Source organism: Balaenoptera physalus, assembly GCF_965194825.1.
Source record: "Balaenoptera physalus genome assembly, chromosome: 2".
Taxonomy (NCBI): domain Eukaryota; kingdom Metazoa; phylum Chordata; class Mammalia; order Artiodactyla; family Balaenopteridae; genus Balaenoptera; species Balaenoptera physalus.
In genome coordinates this window covers 171,479,104-171,500,277 of record NC_138883.1, presented here as the reverse complement: position 1 = coordinate 171,500,277, position 21,174 = coordinate 171,479,104, and the positions used below count along the sequence as shown (strand labels likewise).

The window sequence follows — 21,174 nt, the reverse complement described above, 5'->3', positions numbered from 1 at the left end:
CGCAACAAGAGAGGCAGCGATAGTGAGAGGCCCGCGCACCGCGATAAGAAGTGGCCCCCGCTCGCCACAACTAGAGAAAGCCCTCGCACAGAAACGAAGACCCAACACAGCCATAAATAAATAAATTAATTAAATTTTTACAAAAGTAAAAAAAAAAAAAGAAAGCCCGTAAGTTAGGAGACTTCCACAGTAGTTGAGGGGAGAGATGAGACATGAAGAGAGACAGGGACTGTGGGAGGGGAGGGGAGGGTTTGGATGTGAACAATATCAAGGCGGTAGAACTGATGGGTAACAGTGAAGACCGGAAATGGAAAGGGAGGAGCTGGGGATGACTGCCAGGGTTCTAGCATGTGCAGTGCAGCAGATACCCGTCCATCCACCAAGATGGCACATAGAGGGGGAGCTGATGGGCGGGGGAGGGGGGCAGGGTCAAAAGGAAGAGAATTGCTTTGGTCTGGAACATGATCGATTTGAAGCGTCTGTGGAGTACTTGAAAGCCTGTGTCTGTGGCTCTGGGGACTGGGGCATCATAGAGAGCCAAGCTGTCCAGTAGAAATAGGCTGTGAGCAACCTATGTCATTTTAAATGATCAGGTGGCCATATTAAAAAAAAAAAGTAAAGAGATAAAATGATATATTTTATGTAACACAACATATCCAAAATATTCTATTTCAAGATGAATCAATAGAATAATCACAAAGATACTTTACATTCTTTTTTCATTTTCAGTCTTCAGAATCCAGTGCATTTTTGACAGAGAGCACATCTCAGCTGGGACATTCCAGGCACTCAAAACGCACCACGGAGAGTGTTACCGTATTTATTGGACAGCACGGCTCTAGAGGCACTTGCTGCAGGCAGGCCAGGGTGATCAGATGTTCACCTGCGGGATGGTGGAGGCTGAGGACCCTGGTCAGATACTGAGGGTGATCGGATTGGCTAAAACTGGATTTTACAAGGAAGCGCACAGATGGGTCTAGGAGAAGGTTCAGGAGCCTGACTGAAGTTTGGCCGAGCAAATCATCTTTGTCACAATTCCACCCATGACACCTGATCAATATAACCTTTGGAGTGGGGCTGGTAAATGCGTATTTTTAACAAGCCTCCACCAGGTAATGCAACCCAGGAGACCCATCTTTCAGTTGGAGCCAGTAGGACCTGAGAACTCAGGGGAGATGGTTCCCAACAGGATGGGGCTCTGATGAGCCGCCTGGGGAAGACTCAGAGAAAGAAAAAAAGCTGATGGGGGGAAGCACAGAGAGAGGCTTGTGTTTAGGGCAAAGGAAGGGAAGGACGAGAGCTCTGGTGGAGTATCTGTCCCCAACACTGTAGCCTGGCTCCAGGCTAATCAAGGCATCGTGGCTTAGACCAGAGTCTACAAACTCTGCTCGGGAGAATCTGACTCAAGCTGTCCTGGAGCTGCCGGAGGGCTCCAACCCCAGGGGCCGGGGGAGGAAGGAGTGGGCTCTGAGGATGCTCGCCTCCCACACAAAGCGGGGATCAGCCTCTTGCTGGCCCAGACATTCAGTTTTGAAACTCCGCAGGGCTCTGTCCAAGGTCTCTTTCTTTTTCTTCCTCTACTCTCATTCCTGGTTAATCTCACCCCTTTCCGGGGCTTCAAACTCCATTTACATGCTGATGGTGCCCACATTTGCATCTCAGACTCAGTGCCCACCCCTACTCCAAGGGCCAGACCTCGTTTTACCAATTGCCTTCTGCCTAGAGTATCCGGCGGGCGCCTGAAATTTAACATTTCCAAAGCTGAACTAACCCCCAAACCTGTTTGCCTGCTAGTAAGTTCCTGTTTCAACTAGTAGCCTCACTACTCACCCGGTTCCCCCCAAACTAGAAATCTGGGTGTCATCTTACGCTTCTTCCTCCAACCATACACGAAATCACCTGAAATTCCTTCCTTTGTATTCCTGCAACTTCAGTTCGGATACCCTCGACCCCATGCTTGACTAAGTACAATTCCCTCCTCACTAGAGATGTGGCCCCATTCTCCCTTCTGGGAGAGGGCATCCTCCCAAATGTGGTACAGCCTTCGTTTACAGGCTAAACTTGTAAAACCCAAATCTGACAAACTCTGCTGACCACGGCATAAACAGCAAACTCCTCAGCATGAAACATGCATCCTCACAGAGGGCCCTACTCACCTCTGTTGTCACCTTCCCCCAATCCCCAAAATCTTTTTTTCTAGTTGTGACACTTTTTTGTTAAAAGATAAACACAAAATATCAAAATGCGCCAAACAACTCACAAAATCGATTTTAAAAGGGAGGAGATGAGGGGAGTTAAGATATCTGTATCCTCCTTCCCTGATTCCGAAGGTCTGGAGTGTTGCCTGGGGACTGCCTGTACCTGCGTTTCCCCAGGCGATTCAGAGGCAAATCTAGGTTTGTCAACCAGTGGGTTATGCCACTCTGACAAAAGTCCAACACATCAAAGAATCTAGGCTACTATGTTCTTTCCTAACTTCCTGTAGGGCTGCAGAGAAAAGACAGAGAGGAGCCTGCATCAGCCTGGTCTCCTAGACCGCATCACGATTGCAGCCTCACCTAGATCAAAACCCTGGGGAATTGCCAAGCAGAAATTTTAAGAATGAAAAGGCCATCTGCGTAGCCTACAAACCTGACAACAGAACCTACAGCACCTTTCGGTTAAAAAACACTCCTGCCCCAAAATACATTTGGAAAACGTTGAACCACTCTAGAAAAGTTTGATCGGCATCCCCTCCGTCACTTCTCGGTTTTAAGGGAAGCCCTAAAAGACGTCATAGGAAAGCATTTTGCTTTATTTTACTCAGCAGTGCCTTAGAAAGTTGAAAACCTGAAAAAAGTCATCTCAGAAGCTGAATCGCTCCTATGGGTGTTCGTTCAAACACAAACAGTATTAGGCTGCCATGTTTACTTGAATCCGTGGAGAGCAAACAATGTAACTGAGGAACCTTAAGCTTTGACTTCCTACCAAGCACATGAAACGTTCAAGAAACTTTGCAGAACGTGTGCACGTTCACTAATGCTCATATTAACTCCCGAGCCAGGCTGAACAATAGAAGGGAGACTCGTTATTAACGAAACGCGCCGTCTGTGTTTCGCAGTCCTTCATCGCAGCAGAGGGGGCCTTTCCTCTGCTCCGATTCGATTTTCAAATTGTTTCCACGCTCACTGTCTGCCGGTAGGAACAACGGCAGCGCTCGGGGGAGCAGGTACAGCGTCCCGCAGAATGCAGCGCGGTTGAGCCCGGCCAGGTTTTGGGACATTCCCGGCCCTTCCAACGGATCAAGGAAAAGGAGGTGGCCCGGGCGCCAAAGGCTGCTGCCAATGCAACTCGCAACTTTTGAAATCAATCCTTTTTGCATCATGCAACGGATGCCACCTCTCCTCGGGCTTGCAACCCCCCACCCCTCCCCCGAGACCAATCATTGCCGCGCTCGGGCCTGCACATCGCCCCCGCCCCCTTGCCGGGCCGCACGCAGCTACCGAGCCGCTCCGGTCGCGGCCCGCCGCCTCTTAAAGGGAGGGAGCCGGCCCTTAAAGGCCCCTCGCGCGCGGCGCACGGCGGCCCCGTTCACGGCAGGGGCCCGCCGAGCCAAGCCGAGCCCCCGCGGCGCCCAGGCGCGGCCCGGGGCCCTCCCGCCCTCCGCGCCGCCGCCGGGAGCGGCCTTTTTATTCAGGCGACGCTTAAGGGAGCCCGGCGGCGCCCGGTGCATTGTGGGAGCGGCGGAGTCCCGTTCGCGGGAGGAGGCGGAGGGCGCAAAGCGAACCGGTAAGCGCCTGGCTCGGGGAGGGGGGGCGAGACATCAGGCTTAAAGGGGAATATTCGTCCGCAGGCCCAGGGCGGCCGTGCGGATCCCCTCGCGGGCCGCCTGGGCGCGCCGGGAGCCGTGCACGGTCGGCGCTCTGCAGCGCAGCCTGGAGAGGGGCCGAGCCAGGGCTTGGTGGGGCCGCTTTAAAAAAGAAGCACCGCCCGCGCCGCCGCCGCCGCCGCCGCCGCGCGGGGCCGGGGAAGGAGGGAGGGAGAAGAGGGCGGGGGAGGAGTGGAGGGGGAGGGCGGCGACGCAGGGGTTAATTTTTTCGCCCGCCGACATTTTTGTGTGGCGGCGGCGGCGGCCCGCGCGCGCGGCGGGAGAGCCCAGCCCGGTGCCCGGGGCGCGGCGCCCGGCGCCTCCGGGCCCTCCCCGCTCCCCCCCGTCCGCGCGCGCCCTTCCTCCGGCCCCGCGGACGCAGCCTGACCCCGGGCGTCCCGGCCCGGCCGGCCCGCGAGCCGGGTGACCCGCCGCGGCCGGTGGGCCGTGCGCGCCTCACGCCCGCCCCGCGGCCTGGGCCGCGCGGTTCCCGCCGCTGCCGCCGGGACAGAGAGAGGGCGGGCGGGCATGGCCCCGCTGGCCGCCCCGCTCCGCCTCCACCGGGCCGCGCCGCACAAAGAGCCTGGGCCCGGGTGGCCTTTAAAGGCGGCAGCCGGGGATTTAAGGTGTCCCCGAGCGCTGCTCTGCGCGCACCGGCCGCCGCCCCGACGTGTGCTTCCCGGGGGGTGCGCCGCCCCTGCGCCCACGTCGCCGCGTCCCCCCCGTTGTTTATTTTCTAGGCTTGGGGACCTGGGGGGAGGTAGGTACCGGGCTGGGGCTGCCCCCTCTCCCACCCCCACTTACCGTGCTCCCTCGGCTCTGCGGCCAGCTTGGCGCCCTCGTTTGAAAAAATTAAAACGTGGCCGAGAAGGAAAGGGTTAACTGTTGTTTTTAAATATTCATGTCATTGTTTAAAGGTGTAAACAGGCGGCTTCGGGGTTGGAGTGGACTGCGTATTGTGCCAGCCCCCCACCATTAATTACGCCTTTCCTCACGTCCCCCTCCACCCCCCCACTTTCTCATCCCGTCCAAAAAATGTAAGAATTTATTTTTTTTATGATTCGGATGCGATGTGTGTGATTTACGTCCCTCGTTCCATTTGGAATTTTAAAACTCCCGAGTGCCTTTTGGGCTTAAGGTGTTTTAAACTTTTTGCCCTTAAAAACCTAGGAAGATTTAAAAGGAAGTTAGCCCCCTGAATTCCAAATACCCCTCCCCGCCTTTTTTTTTTTTTTTTTTTTTGGATAGGGATTGGAGGTAGGAAAATAACTGGATGCCTCGTGAGTTGGATTTTTTTTTTTTTCCCCTGGTAGGAGTGAGGCGGTGTTAAGTGCGAGGCATTTGGTGAGGAAAGGACTGTTGTTTTTGTTCCAAACCCTTCCAAGTCAAACTGCTATTGGACTTTTCCTAACTCTAAAATGGCTTCAAAATTCCCAGCTCCGTAACTTAGCTCTCCTGGCGCCCTCCTTTTGGACAGGTGGTTTTCTTGGAATGTCGGAAGGTTTACTCCTTTACGGTTGTAGGTTTCAAACGGAAATCATTGCTCACCCCAAACATGGTTTTGTAAAGACAGTTTGGATTACTGCCCAAATTCAGGCTCTAGGAGATTTATTTTAAATGAGTGATGGGCTTCGCAGGGGATCGAAAACTATAAATGGGAATTATGTTCTTAATGATAAATTTTATAGGGGAAACTGACCCTAAAACTTGGGGTGTCTGTAATTCTATGCCCAGTAAAGTATCAGTCTGGAAGTTTTGTAAACCCCGGGAGCACGTGGAAGGTTTTCGTTTAGCTCCAAAGGCTTCAAGCTTAGAAAAGTTTGTTCCAGAAACTTCCAGTGGTACCAAGTACCATAAATGCTAGTGATTTAGTACAGTTTATTTTATCACTTTAGGTCTGCAATGAGACAGTAATGAGCAGTAGCATATTTTATCAGTGATGTGTGTGTGTACTAGTTTGTTGGGCGGGGTGTTTGCTTTCTAGGAAATAGCACTGAATTAAAACATCAGAAAACTTTCCACTGCTCTCTTGTAGAAAATGAGCCTTGCTGTGTTTAACAGCCATTCCAGTTTTCAAGTTGTGTTCTTTAGAGAGGCTTCCTGTTAGTTTTGGATCATGTCGTGTACTTCTGGCTCAGAGTGAAAACCTGTTTTTCTAAAATTGAACTTAGCATCGTAAAGAATTTCATCAAATGCATATCCACCAATGTCCTTTCCATGAAAAGTATCTGTTAGGCATATTATTTTTCTTTGTGAGATAGCAAAAGATGGCAAAAGGTCTTCCTGAAAAGTCACTTTAGCCAGGGCATTTAATTTCTAAACCATAGTACTTCCTGGTTGGTAGGTGAAGTGACTAGTTTCCCTGTAATGCTGCCGGCTAGAAGAACGTTTGGGACTTTTTACTCAAGATGGCACTGTGTCCTGTAAGTCAGCTGGCCCATAGTTCCGTCTTCCTTGCAGCCCCTCAGAGCCACCATTATAACAACACAGACATCAGATCTCCTTCCATAGAATATGTCTCTAATGGTACAGTCACCTTTTAAAATGACTTCTTCTAGCTTATGCATCACTGCGACAAACTATTGTGGTCCCAGATGGCTGTTTCCCTGTGGTCTTGGTGATTGCAGCCCTTTTCATGTTTACTTTTCACTGTCACGTTTTCACTCAATAGATTCTTGGCGGGTACTGGTAAGAAGAACTCTTCTAATGGTGTCTGTGTGTTTCGGTGCTACCCAGGTGGATCTGTAAAGAAACCAGCCGCGTAGGAGAAGGAGGGGAGGAGCCCAGCGGTGAGGTGTGTGCGCCCAAGAACCATGTCTGCGCGGGAGTCCTTTAACCCGGAAAGTTATGAATTGGACAAGAGCTTCCGGTTAACCAGATTCACCGAACTGAAGGGCACCGGCTGCAAAGTGCCCCAAGATGTCCTGCAGAAATTGCTGGAATCCTTACAGGAGAACCACTTCCAAGAAGATGAGCAGTTTCTTGGAGCAGTTATGCCAAGGCTTGGTACGTGAACCGCTGTTTCTTTCATATTTCCCTGAGTAGAGCATCTTGGCTGCTGTGTAGTCAGTGAGTCAAAAACTAGATTTCTCCTCCCATGTTGCCTTTTTTTTTTTAAATTTCTGCAAGAAGGATGCAAAGAGCAAAGCAATGGTAACTGTTACCTTATTGTAACTTATTTGGAGGAACCACTTGAAAAGCATCAAGAAATGTGCTCTAACCATTTTTAAACTGTTACTATGCGATTGAGACAATTGTATTACAGTAAAAGCATTTTTTATTAAATCAGAGTAGGAAAGGTGTCGTGTAGGACGCCTTTAAGCATCGTCGTGCAGGACTGGGAGAGCAGTGCCTGGCTTGGGAGCTCGGGGTTCCTGTGCAGCAGGCATTGTTTGAAAAGCTCCCATGGGGAGGAGGAAGACACAGCAGGTGAGAACACTGGATGGGGTCTGGACCCCAGGATGGCATCTGGACTTGAGAGCCGTGTTTCCTTGACCCAGCTCCTGCTGTCATTAGTGGTTTGCCTTTTCTCAAACACAGAGCTCAGAAAGAAATTCTAGGCTACTGGGATGCTGTTTGTTAGCTTCTCTTACGTGCTTTGTTAAGTACATGATGCAAGACTGTGATCACTTTGCCTTTTGAGTGTTTGACATGTATTCTAGGAGTTTGTGGGTGTTTTGTAGTTACGGTGTGTGAGTTGATCAGCTTTCTTACATAAGGTTTTCTTTTATGGTCACGTTCTGTCTTACAACATTAGTTTTGAACCTAGGGTACTCCTTTCTTTCCTGATGTAGAAAGCAGATAAACGCAGAGTTGCTTTGGGTGGGAGAGGAAAATTCACACCCTGCACTCTCGGGGCCTGTAGGGCTTGCAGGAGCTCAGTTAGAAAATCGTCCTCATCTAGCTGATGTCTCAGCGTGGAGAAATACCACATGAATGAGGTGGAGTGGATGTCAGCTTGCTTGTCAAGAAATGAGAACATACTGAGAAGGGTCTTAGATAACTTTTGTCGGGAAAGATAAGCTACCGAATGAATGGGCAAAGACAAATGCAGTCAAAACCTCATGGATAAAGTAATCATTCCCTTCTGTAACCGCCCCCGTTGACTTATTGAGCTCTCCATGGAGCTCAGGAAAGCCGGGTAACCTGTTCCCTGTCACTTGGTGGGGGGTCAGGAACTGGCATCCACAGCTTCCAATTCCTCTGCCCACCATACTGCTTGTCATCTGGTTTTTAAGTCCAGACGTGTTCATGGGGAGAGGAGCTGCGTCAGCTGTAACTCAGCAGTGGCAAAAGGGGACAGATGTCGACAGCAAGGGTACAGGCAGGAGAAAGAGAAATAAATGTTACTCTGTGCAAGTTCGTAACCCTCCTGAGCCTCAGTTTTCCCATCTGTAAAATGGGGTAATACTACTCACTGTTTGCAACTGTTGTGAGTACCAGAAATTATCCGTGTATGTATGTATATGCACCGTGTGCATCTGTACCCATATACATAATACTTGTGTATGTATGTATATATGTATGTTTATATAATGTATACACACAAGTCTGTTGACCTGTTTTTTAAAATTTTTTTCTAAAAGAGTGTCATATTTCCTGGATTCTAAGGATGAACCGTAACAGTTGTTAAATATACACGTTTGTTAAATGTATTCTAACTAAAGAAATGTTAAGATAAGTGTGTCTTAGTACTTGGTACCTCTGTTGCCTGATGCTTAAGAGCTGCCGTGTGTTGATGGCTGCTGGCAGTGGGGGTAGAGTGATGATTTGGGTGATTATTATTATTATTATTTTTTTGATGGATAGTTTCAGTCTTGCTGAAACCTAGAATTCCCCGTCACCGCCCACTGATGATTACATACACCCTGCTCGGTCTGGTATTTGAGGCTGCCTCTACTCGGGCATTTACCTGCCCTCTGCCTGGACTGTCCCTCTCTCTCTCAACTTGATACCCTCGTTTGCAAGGCCCACGGCCTGTCCCATTCTCACCCTCTCTCTCTTCCTTTCTTGAAATTTGGTAGGTGATTTGTAAACCAGTCACTACAGACCAGTGCTGTCCCAAAGAAAAGATGAGGTGAGCCACCTGTGTCATTTAAAATTTTCTAGTACAGATAGTTCCGTTAAAAAAAAAAAAATAGAATCAGGGGAATTGAATTCTAATATATTTTATTTAACCCAGTATATAAAAACTATAATTTCAATGCATAGTTAATGTAGAACATTGCTAACAAGACGTTGGTTTTTCTCGGTACTACGTGTTTAAAATCGAGTGTGTGCACTTGCAGCGCATGTCACTTTGGAATTGTCCCATCTCACATGCTCGGTGACCGCGTGTGGCTGGTGGTTCCCACGTGGACAGCCCTTGACCCTCCTTCTAACACGGAGTGGTGTCCTGGTGGAGAGAGAGGACTTGTAGGTGACGGAAGCTTCTTGTCAGCCCCAGGAGAGCGCTGGGGAGTCATGGTTCACACGCTCTGATGCTGGGTATCAAGAGAAATTAACTGCTTTACAAATCAGAAAGACTGAATTCCAGTTTAAGTGTCCCACATTACAAAACATTTAAAGCTAACTTTCAGCAACTCTTTTTAGTGTCTCTTTCAATAGTCCTATAGTTTATATGAAAATCTAAAAGAAAACAGTATTTCTTCCCTCTTTTCCAAAGTGAGTGGTAATATACTTGGAATTCCCAGTTGTTGGAATGATCAGTTTGGGGAGCGGTCAGTATGAGTTTAATTGTGGTTCTTGCCCTGTTTCCTCTTGAGTGCTATGGAACGTCGTTAGAGGGCATTTCTGCATACATGCATCGTCGAGATGAATTATCACACACTTTCTGATCACTGGTAATGGGTGTCCCGTTGTCACGAATGTGTGAGACGTGCCATTCTGAAGCAAAGTCCTCCATTCCCTAACTGGGTCTTCCACCAAGAGTTTCTGCTTTGCCATCTAGTGTAGTAATAAAAAATCAGCCTGCCTTCACAGAGTGATCTTTCACTAAACTTGATTTTATTTTAGTGTTAGTAATAATGGATTGGGACTTGACACGGTGCTGGGGTAGTTGTGAAAGAAAGCTCACACGTAGTCCTCTCTGTGTGACTCGGGTGTGGTTTATTCTTACTCCGTTTGAAATTCTGAATCGAGAAGGTAAACATCTACCTGCTTCCTTTCTACTTTATGGGATTTGTCCTTTGCTTTTGGCCATTGGGCTGCAAGGTTGAAATACTTCCTAAGGGCCAGAGGGCATCCTCTTGAGAGAGGTGAGTGTACGAAAGCACTCCATTAGGCTTACCTGGTGAGAGGCCAGTCTGAATTTGAAGTGTTTGCATTACAGGTGATTTTTTTAAAAAATGTAGCCTGCAGTAGCTAGTCTTGACTGTTTCTAAACTGATTTCAGGAAAAGGGAACTGTTTCTAATTAGCCCATCAGTTGTCTGTGTTATCTTTCTAAATGTTTAGAAACAATTTTTAATAAGTTGAAATATATCCCATAGGCTTGTTAAGCAAATTTTTCTTTCCCTGCTCATTAAGTTAGTAGAGGTGACATAAGTTTCTCATGAGTGGAATGCATGGAATTTTAAGGTTTCTTGGGAGCCACAGTGTTTATATACATGCTTGATTGGAATCAATGAATACTTGTTCTAGCTTTGTCCTTTTCTTTCTTCTTTCCTTCCTTCCTTCCTTTCTCTCTCTTTCTTTCTCCCTTCCTTCCTTTCTTATTTTTGTCATTTTTGACTAAAATGTAGTATAATAGCATTTTTTAAATTTTTTATTTATTTATTTATTTTTGGCCGTGTTGGGTCTTCATTGCTGTGCGCGGGCTTTCTCTAGTTGCGGCGAGAGGGGGCTACTCTTCGTTGCGGTGCGCGGGCTTCTCATTGCAGTGGCTTCTCTTGTTGCGGAGCATGGGCTCTAGGCGCGCAGGCTTCAGTAGTTGTGGCATGTGGGCTCAGTAGTTGTGGCTCACGGGCTCTAGAGCGCAGGCTCAGTAGTTGTGGCGCACGGACTTAGTTGTTCTGCGGCATATGGGATCTTCCCGGACCAGGGCTCGAACCCATGTCCCCTGCATTGGCAGGCGGATTCTTATCCACTGCGCCACCAGGGAAGCCCTATAGTAACATTTTATATGTGTAAAATATTTTACAGATTTTCTGTTGGAAAAACAGAATGATGCCCAAAGATATACTCCTAAGTAACTATGGAGAAGACAACCCAAGTTCCATTTGTGCTGTTCTCATCTTTACAGAAATTCTACATGGTGCCAGTCACATGATACAGTAACACAAAGGAAAATTTCTGTTCAAGGCATCATTAAAGTCTAAAAATTGTACCATGTTGAAGTTGAGTCTTTATGACTAACAAATTGTGTTCTCATTTTCTATCTTAAGCTAGTTTTGTTTCACGTTTATTTCAGTTATGCTTCTTGATAGGAAACACATTGCTTTGTTGGCGGTGAGCAGTGTTCCATAAGTGTCTTATGCAAAACCCCTCCTATTCAGAACACTGCAGGTACAAAATGATATGGCTCTTCCTGTTGACTTTTGGATGATGATGACCCCCATCTTTGCAGGCATCGGGATGGATACCTGTGTCATTCCTCTGAGGCACGGCGGTCTTTCCTTGGTTCAAACCACAGATTACATTTATCCCATCGTCGATGACCCTTACATGATGGTAAGTTTAACCCACGTGTTTTTACATCTGGAACTGCTTACTCGTTTGGTTTTGGGTGGTGGCTGGGGTTTTGTTATTCGTGTGTGGGTTTTTTTGTTTTCGTTCTACACAAACTGCTCTCATCCTACCCCTGCCCTGACTCCCGTGGTTGTGGATCTGATCAGGTCGATCCCTTGCTCACACTTGGCACCGTGCATGAGGCAGGCAGTTAAGGTGGATGGGGGGCGTCCCCTGCTGCTTTCGTACCTGCCTATGTGTCTGTGCCAGAACACCTGTGGTCTGTTAAGCGTGTCTGTTGACTGATGTGTTTGTAGTTTTCTTCTTCATTTCCTTGTACTTTTCTTTCTTTGACATTTGTAAACGCCACGCTCCTGTGTCTCACCGTCCTCTGTAACAGGACTGATCCTAGATGTCTCTGTCCAGAAAGGAAGAGCTTAGCATCTCCGCACCGTTAAACCTGCCCGTTTATTCTCATTCTGGTCACTGCCCTCGCCGTGTCTTATTCCACCGTTCAGCGTGTGCATCTGCCTACTGATCACGCTCTGCTCAGATCCCCCCTCCTGCTCATCGCAGGGCTGCTGCCAGCAGCCCCTCCTCCTTCCCAGCTGGACCCTCCACCCTGGCAGCTGGGAGGGGCTGATGGAGAGATTGGCAACATCCTATCATTAGAAAGTGCCGGAGGCCCTTCCTTGTGCCGAGGGCACTGGGATCGAGCCGCACACGTAGGGCCTGAGGCCGGGAGGTCTGAAGGTGGGGAGGGTTGCTCACCTCTTTGGGTACCCGCGACAAGCACGCACGCTCCTGGAAACCTGTTTCTCGCCTCTCCTCTGGCTCAGTGCTCTTGAGAGCCTGCGCACGCCACGCGCCCGGTGTCCCACCTGTCCGGGGGCCCAGGTGGCTAGAACCAGAGTTCATCCTCTGCCAGCATCTCGAGCGCCCACACAGAAGGGGCAGCAGATCGCTGCAGCCCGAACCTGTGTTTGGCGCCTCCCAGCTGCTGACCCCGCTGCGCCTGTGACCTCGAGTGAGTCACAGGAGGTCATCAGGCTCCCTGCCGACCTGCCAGGAAGTCGTGAGACAACGTAAGCGGGCAGTGGAACGGCCACTGGAAGTGATAGGAACTTGTGGTTTGATTACCCTTACGTCAGAAAGAAAAATTGGTCACTTTCTCCTTTACTGTCGGGAGAAAGGCAATTTAAAAAATTTTTTTACATGTCTGTTGGCAGTAGAAAATCTTTATTACCACATTTCTGTTGAGTACTGTTTCAAAGTTCCTCAATAAAACCTTATAGTTTACTGGGAAATGCTTCTCTTTGTCTTTAGAAAACAATCTGCTTTCAGGCCTAGGTGTTGTTTATTTCTTCTGTCTTTTTGTTTCTCAACTAAGATGATTTTCCTGTTTATCTCGTACAAGAAGCTCCCAAAATTTCTCCATCTAAGTATATAAAACCCATCTTCTCTGTAACCAATAAAGTTGACATTTTTAAGGATCTGTTCAGGATAAGTGGCTGTTTCCACGTTTTCTTTAAGACAGTTGTTTCCCAGCACTTTCACTTTGGCTCCTCTGAAACCAACCACTCCAGGCTTTTCCCCGACATCTCCCCGCTCCCTGTTCAGCACCTAAATAAACTGCAGACTTCTCCCTAAATTTTAGAATGGGAGAGAACCTGGAAACGATGTGTGCTGCCCGAGAAAGGAGAGGTGGTAACGGGAATGTCCGAGAGTGGGTCTGTGATGGAGGAAAGGCGGTGAGTCTGTGAAGCACGGAAGCTGAGGACCACGTCCTGGAAAGTCCCCTCCTGGGTGCCCCGGAAAGTCCCCCGTGGCGCCTGCTCACGTCTCCCCTCTCTTCCAGGGCAGGATAGCCTGTGCCAACGTCCTCAGCGACCTCTACGCCATGGGGGTCACAGAGTGCGACAACATGCTGATGCTCCTGGGAATCAGCAATAAGATGACCGACAGGGTAAGCAGGAGCCGGTCCGGCTGCATCCTCGGCCCCGGTTGTGGTCCTGTCACTTGTCTGTGGCCTCCTTTCCCGCTGTGAAGTCAGGCTGTCCACGGCCCGTCCGCCCTCTGCTTGTTGGCAGCTGGCAGCGAATTAAAACAGGCTGGCCTATTCGTGTTTCCGTCCCCACCACCTGCTTCCGTTTCTCTCTCCTGGCGAACTGAAGCCAGCATGTTTGCGTGTGTGTTTGCTGTGGTGACGTTTAAGCCGCAGTGACAGCACCTCCGGGCCAGGCCTGGCAGCCTAGGGTGCGGCGCCGAGGCCAGGCACCCGCCTGTTCGGTCGCGGTTGGCTGGTGACGTAGACAGTGGCGGGGCTGGGGTGTCCCGTGCTTCCCGTGCTAACCCGCTAGCATCTGTGGCCTCGTCCCCCGACCTCTTCCTTGGCCCAGAGATGAATTCCTGTTTAGATTATTTTTGACAGGTAATTGGTTTCGTCCCCGCCAAACGTTTGCCCTGCGCATAGGACTGAGCATTCAGCAGGCCCTTCTGTGCCCTCACAGCGTGCTCTCGGGCCACTGCTTGTACACAGACACCTGGAGCGGGCGCGTGGGCACGCGTTAGCTGGTCACGGGATGGTTAAGGGCCGTTCAGAGAGCTGGCTCAGACACAGGGCAGCCCTGTGCGCCCAGCCTGTTCCGGTGTTTACTCCTCTGTCGTCTGGGCTACATTCATGTTGTGACCTAGAGCCTCTTCCAACTTTTGATAAAAGGGCTACAATGTGAACTGTTCCCTGCCCCTTCTGTAAACTCTCAGGGCTTCCTGTAAGGGCTTTATGATCTTTTTATAACTACAGGTGTAGACTCTCTTTTCTGGGTTTTGAACTGAATGATGTGACTTTTAATTTGTGTCCTTTTAAACCGTAGGAAAGGGATAAAGTGATGCCCCTAATTATACAGGGTTTTAAAGATGCAGCAGAGGAGGCCGGGACGTCTGTGACCGGCGGCCAAACAGCGCTAAATCCCTGGATTGTTTTAGGAGGTGTGGCTACGACTGTCTGCCAGCCCAACGAATTTATCATGTAAGTCGATTTCGGTTTCATGTCCCCTGGCCAGGTTCTCTCTCTCTCTCTTTTTTTTAAAAATATATTTATTGAGATACTAATTCACATACCATAGAGTTCACTTACTTAAAGTGTTTATAAATTCAGTGGTCTTTGGTATAGTCACAGGGTTTTGCAACCCTCACTAGAGTCGCCTTCACGACAGTTTTATTGCCCCAGCGAGAAACTCCCATCCACCCCCTCGGCTGTCACACCCCACCGCCAGCCCCCATCTCCATCCCCCAGCTCCATCCCGGCTTCTTTCACTTCACAGAATATTTGCATAATTTTTTTAAGGTGCATCCATTTTGCAGCATGTATCAGTACCTCATCCCTGTTCATAAAAAAGTTTGAGATTTTTTTTACTGAAGTATAATTCATATAACAAAATTTCACATAACATGAAATTTAGCTTTTTAAAGTACGCAATTCATTGGTTTTTAGTATTCACGAAGTTGCGCAACCATCACCACTATCCAATTCCTGAACATTTCCGTCTCCCCAAGAAAGAAACCTTGTATCCACAGCAGCCACTCCCAACTCCCTCCTCCCCCATCCCCTGGAAGCCACAGATCTACTTTCTGTCTCATGGATTTGCCTGTTTTAGGCATTTCATATAAATGGAATCATGCAACATGTGATGTTTTATGTCTGGCTTCTTTCACTTAGCATGTTTTTAGGGTTCATCCATGTTGCATGTCTGTCACTACTTCATTCCTTTTTATGGGTGAATAACATTCCATTGTATGGACAGACCACAGTTTATTCATCCAGTCATAGGTCATGGACCTTTGAGTTATTTCCACCTGTGGTGAGTGATGCTGCTATAAACATTCGTGTGCAAGTTTTTTGTGTGGATATACATTCCAATTCCCTGGGGTAGATACCTAAGAATTACTGGGTCATGTGGTAACTATTTAACTTGAACAAACTAAGGCAGCTCCCCACAGCCATGGATGGGACCCTGATGTCTCCACATCCTCACCAGGACTTGTTTGACTGTCTTTTTGGTAATAGCTGTCTTAGTGGGTATGAGGCGATATCTCACTGGGTTTTGATTTGCATTTCCCTGGTGGTCAATGCTATGAGCGTCTTTTCTTGTGCCCTCTGGCCATTTCTAGATCCTTGGAGAAGATTCTCTCTTAACACAAGTTGGCCCTTTTCGTGTTTGATGTCTTGTTAAGAAAAGCCACCTTGTCCTATTCTCAGAGGAAGCAAAAGCTCCATTTGTTTTATCTGATTTTGTGAGCCGGCACTGTGTTCAGAATTCCGGGGGTGTGAAAGGCCCTGTGGTGCAGAATCCCTCACCTGCCCTCAGTCATCAGTGTCCCTTCTTGAGGCAGACACTTTTACCAGTCTTGGATATTTTTAACCAAGTAACTCTTGACATTCAGATTATCTTCAGTTATGTTGACAATATACATAGTACTCCAGCGCATAGATCATCTTGCATGTGTGACTCTTGGTAAGAAATGTTTCAAAATGGAATTGCTGGGTCCAGTGCCTGTGCACCATAATTCTGATCGATGTCTTCAGTTTGCCCTTCATAGAGGCTCCACCAGCAATGGGTGAGAGTGCTGGGTTCCCCCATCCTAACTAGCACAGCCTGGTGACAGCCTCCTTGGTCTTTGCCTTACTCCTGTGAGTAAGGGTGAGTGTAATTTTCATGTATTCATGTCTTTGGTCCATTTTTTGACTGATGGGTGCATCCATGTTAAGGGTCTTGCCTTTTACCTACATCCAGGTTTTATTTTCCTATGTTTTATGTTGGTAGTTCTCAACCTTTCCACTTAGATGGGACAAGAGAACTTCCATCTGTCTCACCCATTCCAGCTTTCCCATAGAAAAGGAACCCAGCAGTAGCCAAAAAATGAGAGAGGAAAAAATAATAAAACAGGCTTCAATGAATTTTTTGTCAACAACATGTATGCTTACTTCGTAAAATAAGAAGGCACCTATGCAGGTGATTATATTTTGTAAAAGACTGCCCACAAACTTAAAAATAACCCAGCAATTTTATCATACTTCACTTGCTGATACAAATTTGTAGGTTGCACATAACCAGTGACACACAAGAGCACATCAGCTCTCAGGTACAGTTGAGTCAGAATTGAAAGACATTTATGTCTTAAGGTCCCATTTTTGGAAAAAGAGTTTCTGGTATATCCTCCCAGAATTAATATTTTTCAAAGCTAACAATGGATATAGATACTACAGGATGAGTCAAGGAGCTAGTTGTTGATTTTTAAGTCTGTGCCCCTGGCTTTTTAATCGACTTGTATGAGTATTTGAGTTGTTCGCTGTCAGGGGACGGGATGGCTGTGTGGACAGCTCCTTGAACTTGGACAAGAAAGACATGAGTGCTAGACCCATGTCCTGGTCGTGAGGATACAAGTGAGATGGGAGTTTTGTCTGAGGGGGGACAGTCTTTCTGCTTTTAGGGCTGCCTTTTTTAGTATTTGCCTTCTGTCTTTAAGACAAGGACCAACCAGGGACCCTGTGTACCAAGTAGGAAACTTACTGGTCATAACTCTGAGTCTGAAACATTGATGCTGAAATCACCAAAACATTAGACCCACAGATTCTAGCCAAATCCCACATCCTGAGAAATCCCACCTGCATCTCTATCATATAAGTGATTGTAAAAAAAAGAAAGAGAGAGGGAAAGAAAGAGAGAGAGGAGAGAGAGAGAGAGAGATAGGAAGGAAGGAAAGGGAGGGAGGAAGGAAGGAAAGAAAGAAAAAGAACAACAGTTTTTGTTCCAGAAGTCTTGTTGCCTCAGAACCCTGGTGGGTCTATGTTGAAAAGTACACGAGAGCATGGCTGAATCAGGGCCTGATGAGGCCTTTGAAGACTAAGCGATTTGCTTTTTTGGGACACTAATAAGTCACTGGCCTAAGTGTTGTCGAAGTCTGTGGCCTCCTCACTTTTCATTTAATGTTTTGTTCATCAGTCATCCTAGGAGTAAACGGCAAAGCTCTAATACATGGCATTAGTTGGCTTAAGTATAAGTGAGTGTTTGCAAACACACATGTGGTTTTACCAGCCTTTTCTTTCTCCTGTTTAACCGACGATGATGAACTTATCTCCTCAGTTGATTTGACAAGGACCTGCCTGTGCTCTCTTCTTCAGGCCGGATAACGCAGTGCCAGGCGACGTGCTCGTGCTGACCAAGCCCTTGGGGACGCAGGTGGCTGTGGCCGTGCACCAGTGGCTGGACATTGTGAGTGACCTTCACCTTCCGGTGTCAGCAGTGTGGTTTCTAAAATAAGCTCTTCTAGTTTTAGTACCAGGGAGTGTGCTGTCCATCTAGGCCTTCAGAAATCCTGGGAATTGTCCCTATTCTTTTATTAGATCCAGGTTTCATGTACTGAATGCTTTAAGTAGGTAAGCCCTTGCTCGGGGTTCAGAGATAATCCATAACGAGAATTTGGGGAACAGTGAGTGCGGTTTATCTGTTCATTTGGTGCTGAGATGGGTGTGTCTTTCATACTTAAACAACACTAAAAAATAATACAGAGGAGGCAGTTCCCTGGCAGTCCAGTGGTTAGGACTCCACACTTTCACTGCCGAGGGCCCAGGTTCAATCCCTGGTCGGGAACTAAGATCCTGCGAGCCGTGCGACGGGGCCCAGATAATAACAACACAGAGGAGAATGTGTGCAAGGTTTGATATTTGAGGTATAAATAAGGCCAGGCTTATTGACAGTTTAAATTATTTTAGTCATGAGTTTTTTGGTTATTTCTGGTTGCTTGTTTTGTCTTTTTAAGCTAATTAGTAACTCAGAACATTTTGATAAATAATTATGTCGTGGAGAAAGCATCTAGAATATGAAGATATTTATCCTGAGTCACTTTCCAAGTGAGCTATGATCAGTCGTTCTTCATTTAAGACTTTTCATTGCCATAACAACTCAAAAATTAATAATGATTGTGGTATATTCTCACATATCTCAGTGCTTTTAATTTCTCCAACTGTCATCTGAAACCATCAGTCCTGAGAAACAATTGAAAAAGAACAATTTTATGTTGTTCATCAACGAGGTATATCTTAGCTTGACAAACAGAGCAGAGAAAATCTCTTAAGGAGGCTGCATTCTTCAGTTATTTTTCCCTTCTCATCCAGTGAGGATGGGGAGATTTCCCATTGGGTGTGATCACCTGTGAGTCAGACCACAGGGCTTTTATAGGGCAGTAATCCAGAGGTGCTTTCCAATACGACTGCCCAGGTGAGGCACAGGGGGGTCCAGGAGGAGGGGCTCTGGGATCCTTCTGTTTGTCCCACCCCCAACTTGACACTGCCTTTGCTTTTTTTTAACCAGTTTCTTAAAGATGCTCAGAATTGAAAAAAGCAAGTTTCAAAGACAAAGTAACAGCACAATACACTTTCATAAAGGTCAGAAGCAACCCAAGAGTATTGTTTGGGCATCTATACGTACGAGGATACTATTTTTTGAAAGGCAGGGAAATGACAAGTATAAAATTCAGAACCATTGTTACCTCTGGGGGAGAGATGGGGGCAGGGGGATAAGGGAGGGACGCAGAGATAGACTTAAGTTACTGTGTTGGGCAGTAGATATTGGGTATTACCAAGAAAGGAACGAATGCACGAAGCCGGCTATTAAAATGGACCGTGATGACTGTGTGTCAGGAACTCAGCATCGTGGTGCCAGATCCTCTGAAAATGAGACTGAGCAAGAAGCGGGCAGACGGCAGTCTTTCAGAGGATGTGCGTTGCGGTCACCATGCCGTCCTCATAGCTGATACGGTTGAAGCTGTTTCCCGTTCATTTGTCCCTCAAGAGGACTTGATCCCAGAATTCAGGGAAAGCCAGTAAGAGTATAAATTACATGAAAAATGAAAGCCATCCGCTTACTAGGGGAGATGGAGAAGAGAACCCAAGGACATTCAAAACTGTCTTGCTGGTTTCATGTTTCTAGTACACTGCAGCGTTTGACGACAGAGGTGTGGCTGAGGACAGAGAAGATGCCGGATGATATGTCTAATGGACACCTAAAGCAGTAGTCACGGGGGGAAGAGCTAGAAAACTTAATATTGTGTGCCGAATTAGGGAAGCAGAACTCCCCAGAAGGTGGCTAAGGAAAAAAGACGCTCTTCCAGTGGTTAGAAACAGAGACTGATCACACTTTTTCTCTCTTTGCTCCCTCGCCTGTGTTCCTGTCATTAGCCTGAGAAGTGGAATAAAATCAAGCTGGTGGTCACCCAGGAGGACGTGGAGCTGGCGTACCAGGAGGCGATGATGAACATGGCCAGGCTCAACAGGACAGGTGGGGCCAGGGCTCGCCTCGCAGGGGTTGGCCAGCTTTCTGAGCAGGGCCAGGGCGGGAGACACTTTAGGCTTTGTGGGCCGCAGACAGTCTCAGTTGCATTGATTTTCTTTTCCCCCCATGACTCTTTTAACACGTTTTTTTTAAAAAAAACCAGAAAACAAAAAACCAAAATACATTTTTAGCTGGAGGAACTGGCCATGGGCCAGGTTGGGCCAGTGACTGCAGAGCCCCCTCTGTTGGTGCCTGGAGCACCGGTGGGACTCCAGCTACGTCACATGTTCTTGACAGAAGCGTGGGGTAAATGTGACTCACCTTAGAGGAGGTAAATGGCTGGCCACTGGCCTGAACGGTGCACTAGGTCAGGTGGTGAGGCCATGAGCGTTTGTCCCCAGCCACTCCTCTCTGACCTGTGCGTCTGGAGTTCTCCAGGGCACTGCGCCTGTGCCAGCGTCTGTGTCCCCTCTGGCTTAGGATCGCTCACCGTGGGGGCAGTGCCAGGCACCGGGGAGAAGCAGAGAAGTATGGATGAAGTCATCAGTTCACTTTCTGAATCTATGAAACGGAGAGCTGAGGTTACATTTCCTCTCTGTTGCTTCAAATTCTACATTCCTGTGATGATGGGCAGCATTGAATTCCTCTGCACCCCAATACAAATAGAAGAGAAATTTATACAGCATGTTTTCAGAAATACTTGACTTACTTATTAATTTAAAGTGTTAACCTTGTCATATTTTTAATTCCCAGATTTGTGTATATGAATGAGTAATGACACTCATGCCATAATTTTTTCTTGACATTTCATTTCTAGTTCTAGATTCTTAATACTGATTAGAAAGTAATAATAATAATAGTGGTTACCATTGATTTGGTAGTTATTATGTACCAGGAACCTGACATATTTTCTCATTTAATTCTTCCGACTACCTTATCAAGGTAGCTACTGTTATTCTCATTTCACAGGGAGGCCAAGCAACTTGCTCAAGGTCACACAGCTAATCGATGGGGACCTAGGATTTGAAGCCAGATACGCTTTTAATGCTTTGAAACTACTGCTTATAATGCCTTTAAGTGTTATATTCTATCCTTTTCTTAATGATTTAGTAAGAAATCAAGGCCATCTCCACAGTCTTTGTGCATAGTAATTGAACCAGTACTTTTGTACTATGCTAAGAATCTTAAAAGCAGTTTAAAATAAAACAGGAAAGTTGAGGAAAGGGCCAGAATTCATCTTCTGGGAAGCAGCAAGGCTTGCCAAGGGACTCACTTGATGCAGTTTAAGCATCTTACAGTTGATTTTTATTAGCGTTCATACCTGTCTAGA

The 21,174-nt window shown here is 47.4% G+C and overlaps 2 protein-coding genes and 1 long non-coding RNA gene across 21 annotated transcripts in view; 1 reads left to right on the top strand and 2 right to left on the bottom strand.

The window, feature by feature from the left end:
* The window catches only part of LOC309656451, a 73,488-nt gene extending 68,605 nt beyond the window's left edge, over positions 1 to 4,883 (bottom strand). For all 11 annotated transcript variants that reach the window (XR_014261349.1, XR_014261350.1, XR_014261351.1 and 8 more), the window contains exon 1: positions 4,652 to 4,883. This is a non-coding gene — a long non-coding RNA (uncharacterized lncRNA). The remainder of the gene's footprint in view (positions 1 to 4,651) is intronic.
* The window catches only part of SEPHS1 (selenophosphate synthetase 1), a 40,188-nt gene continuing 22,653 nt past the window's right edge, over positions 3,640 to 21,174 (top strand). The window contains exons 1-7 of one of the 9 annotated variants that reach the window (XM_082452914.1): positions 3,640 to 3,768; positions 6,584 to 6,853; positions 11,414 to 11,517; positions 13,373 to 13,480; positions 14,388 to 14,542; positions 17,696 to 17,786; positions 19,751 to 19,850. In XM_082452914.1, the coding sequence (XP_082309040.1) occupies positions 6,661 to 6,853; positions 11,414 to 11,517; positions 13,373 to 13,480; positions 14,388 to 14,542; positions 17,696 to 17,786; positions 19,751 to 19,850 (751 nt within the window). In that variant the 5' untranslated portion in view covers positions 3,640 to 3,768; positions 6,584 to 6,660. Of the gene's footprint in view, positions 3,769 to 3,799; positions 3,941 to 4,066; positions 4,608 to 4,932; positions 6,271 to 6,310; positions 6,374 to 6,583; positions 6,854 to 11,342; positions 11,518 to 13,372; positions 13,481 to 14,387; positions 14,543 to 17,695; positions 17,787 to 19,750; positions 19,851 to 21,174 lie in introns of those variants that run through there. The other 8 variants (XM_082452916.1, XM_082452918.1, XM_082452913.1 and 5 more) reach the window with 8 other exon arrangements.
* MCM10 (minichromosome maintenance 10 replication initiation factor) overlaps positions 19,860 to 21,174 on the bottom strand; it is a 130,253-nt gene continuing 128,938 nt past the window's right edge. Inside the window, exon 21 of the mRNA XM_082452818.1 lies at positions 19,860 to 20,490. The gene's annotated coding sequence lies outside the window, so the exon portion shown is untranslated. The remainder of the gene's footprint in view (positions 20,491 to 21,174) is intronic.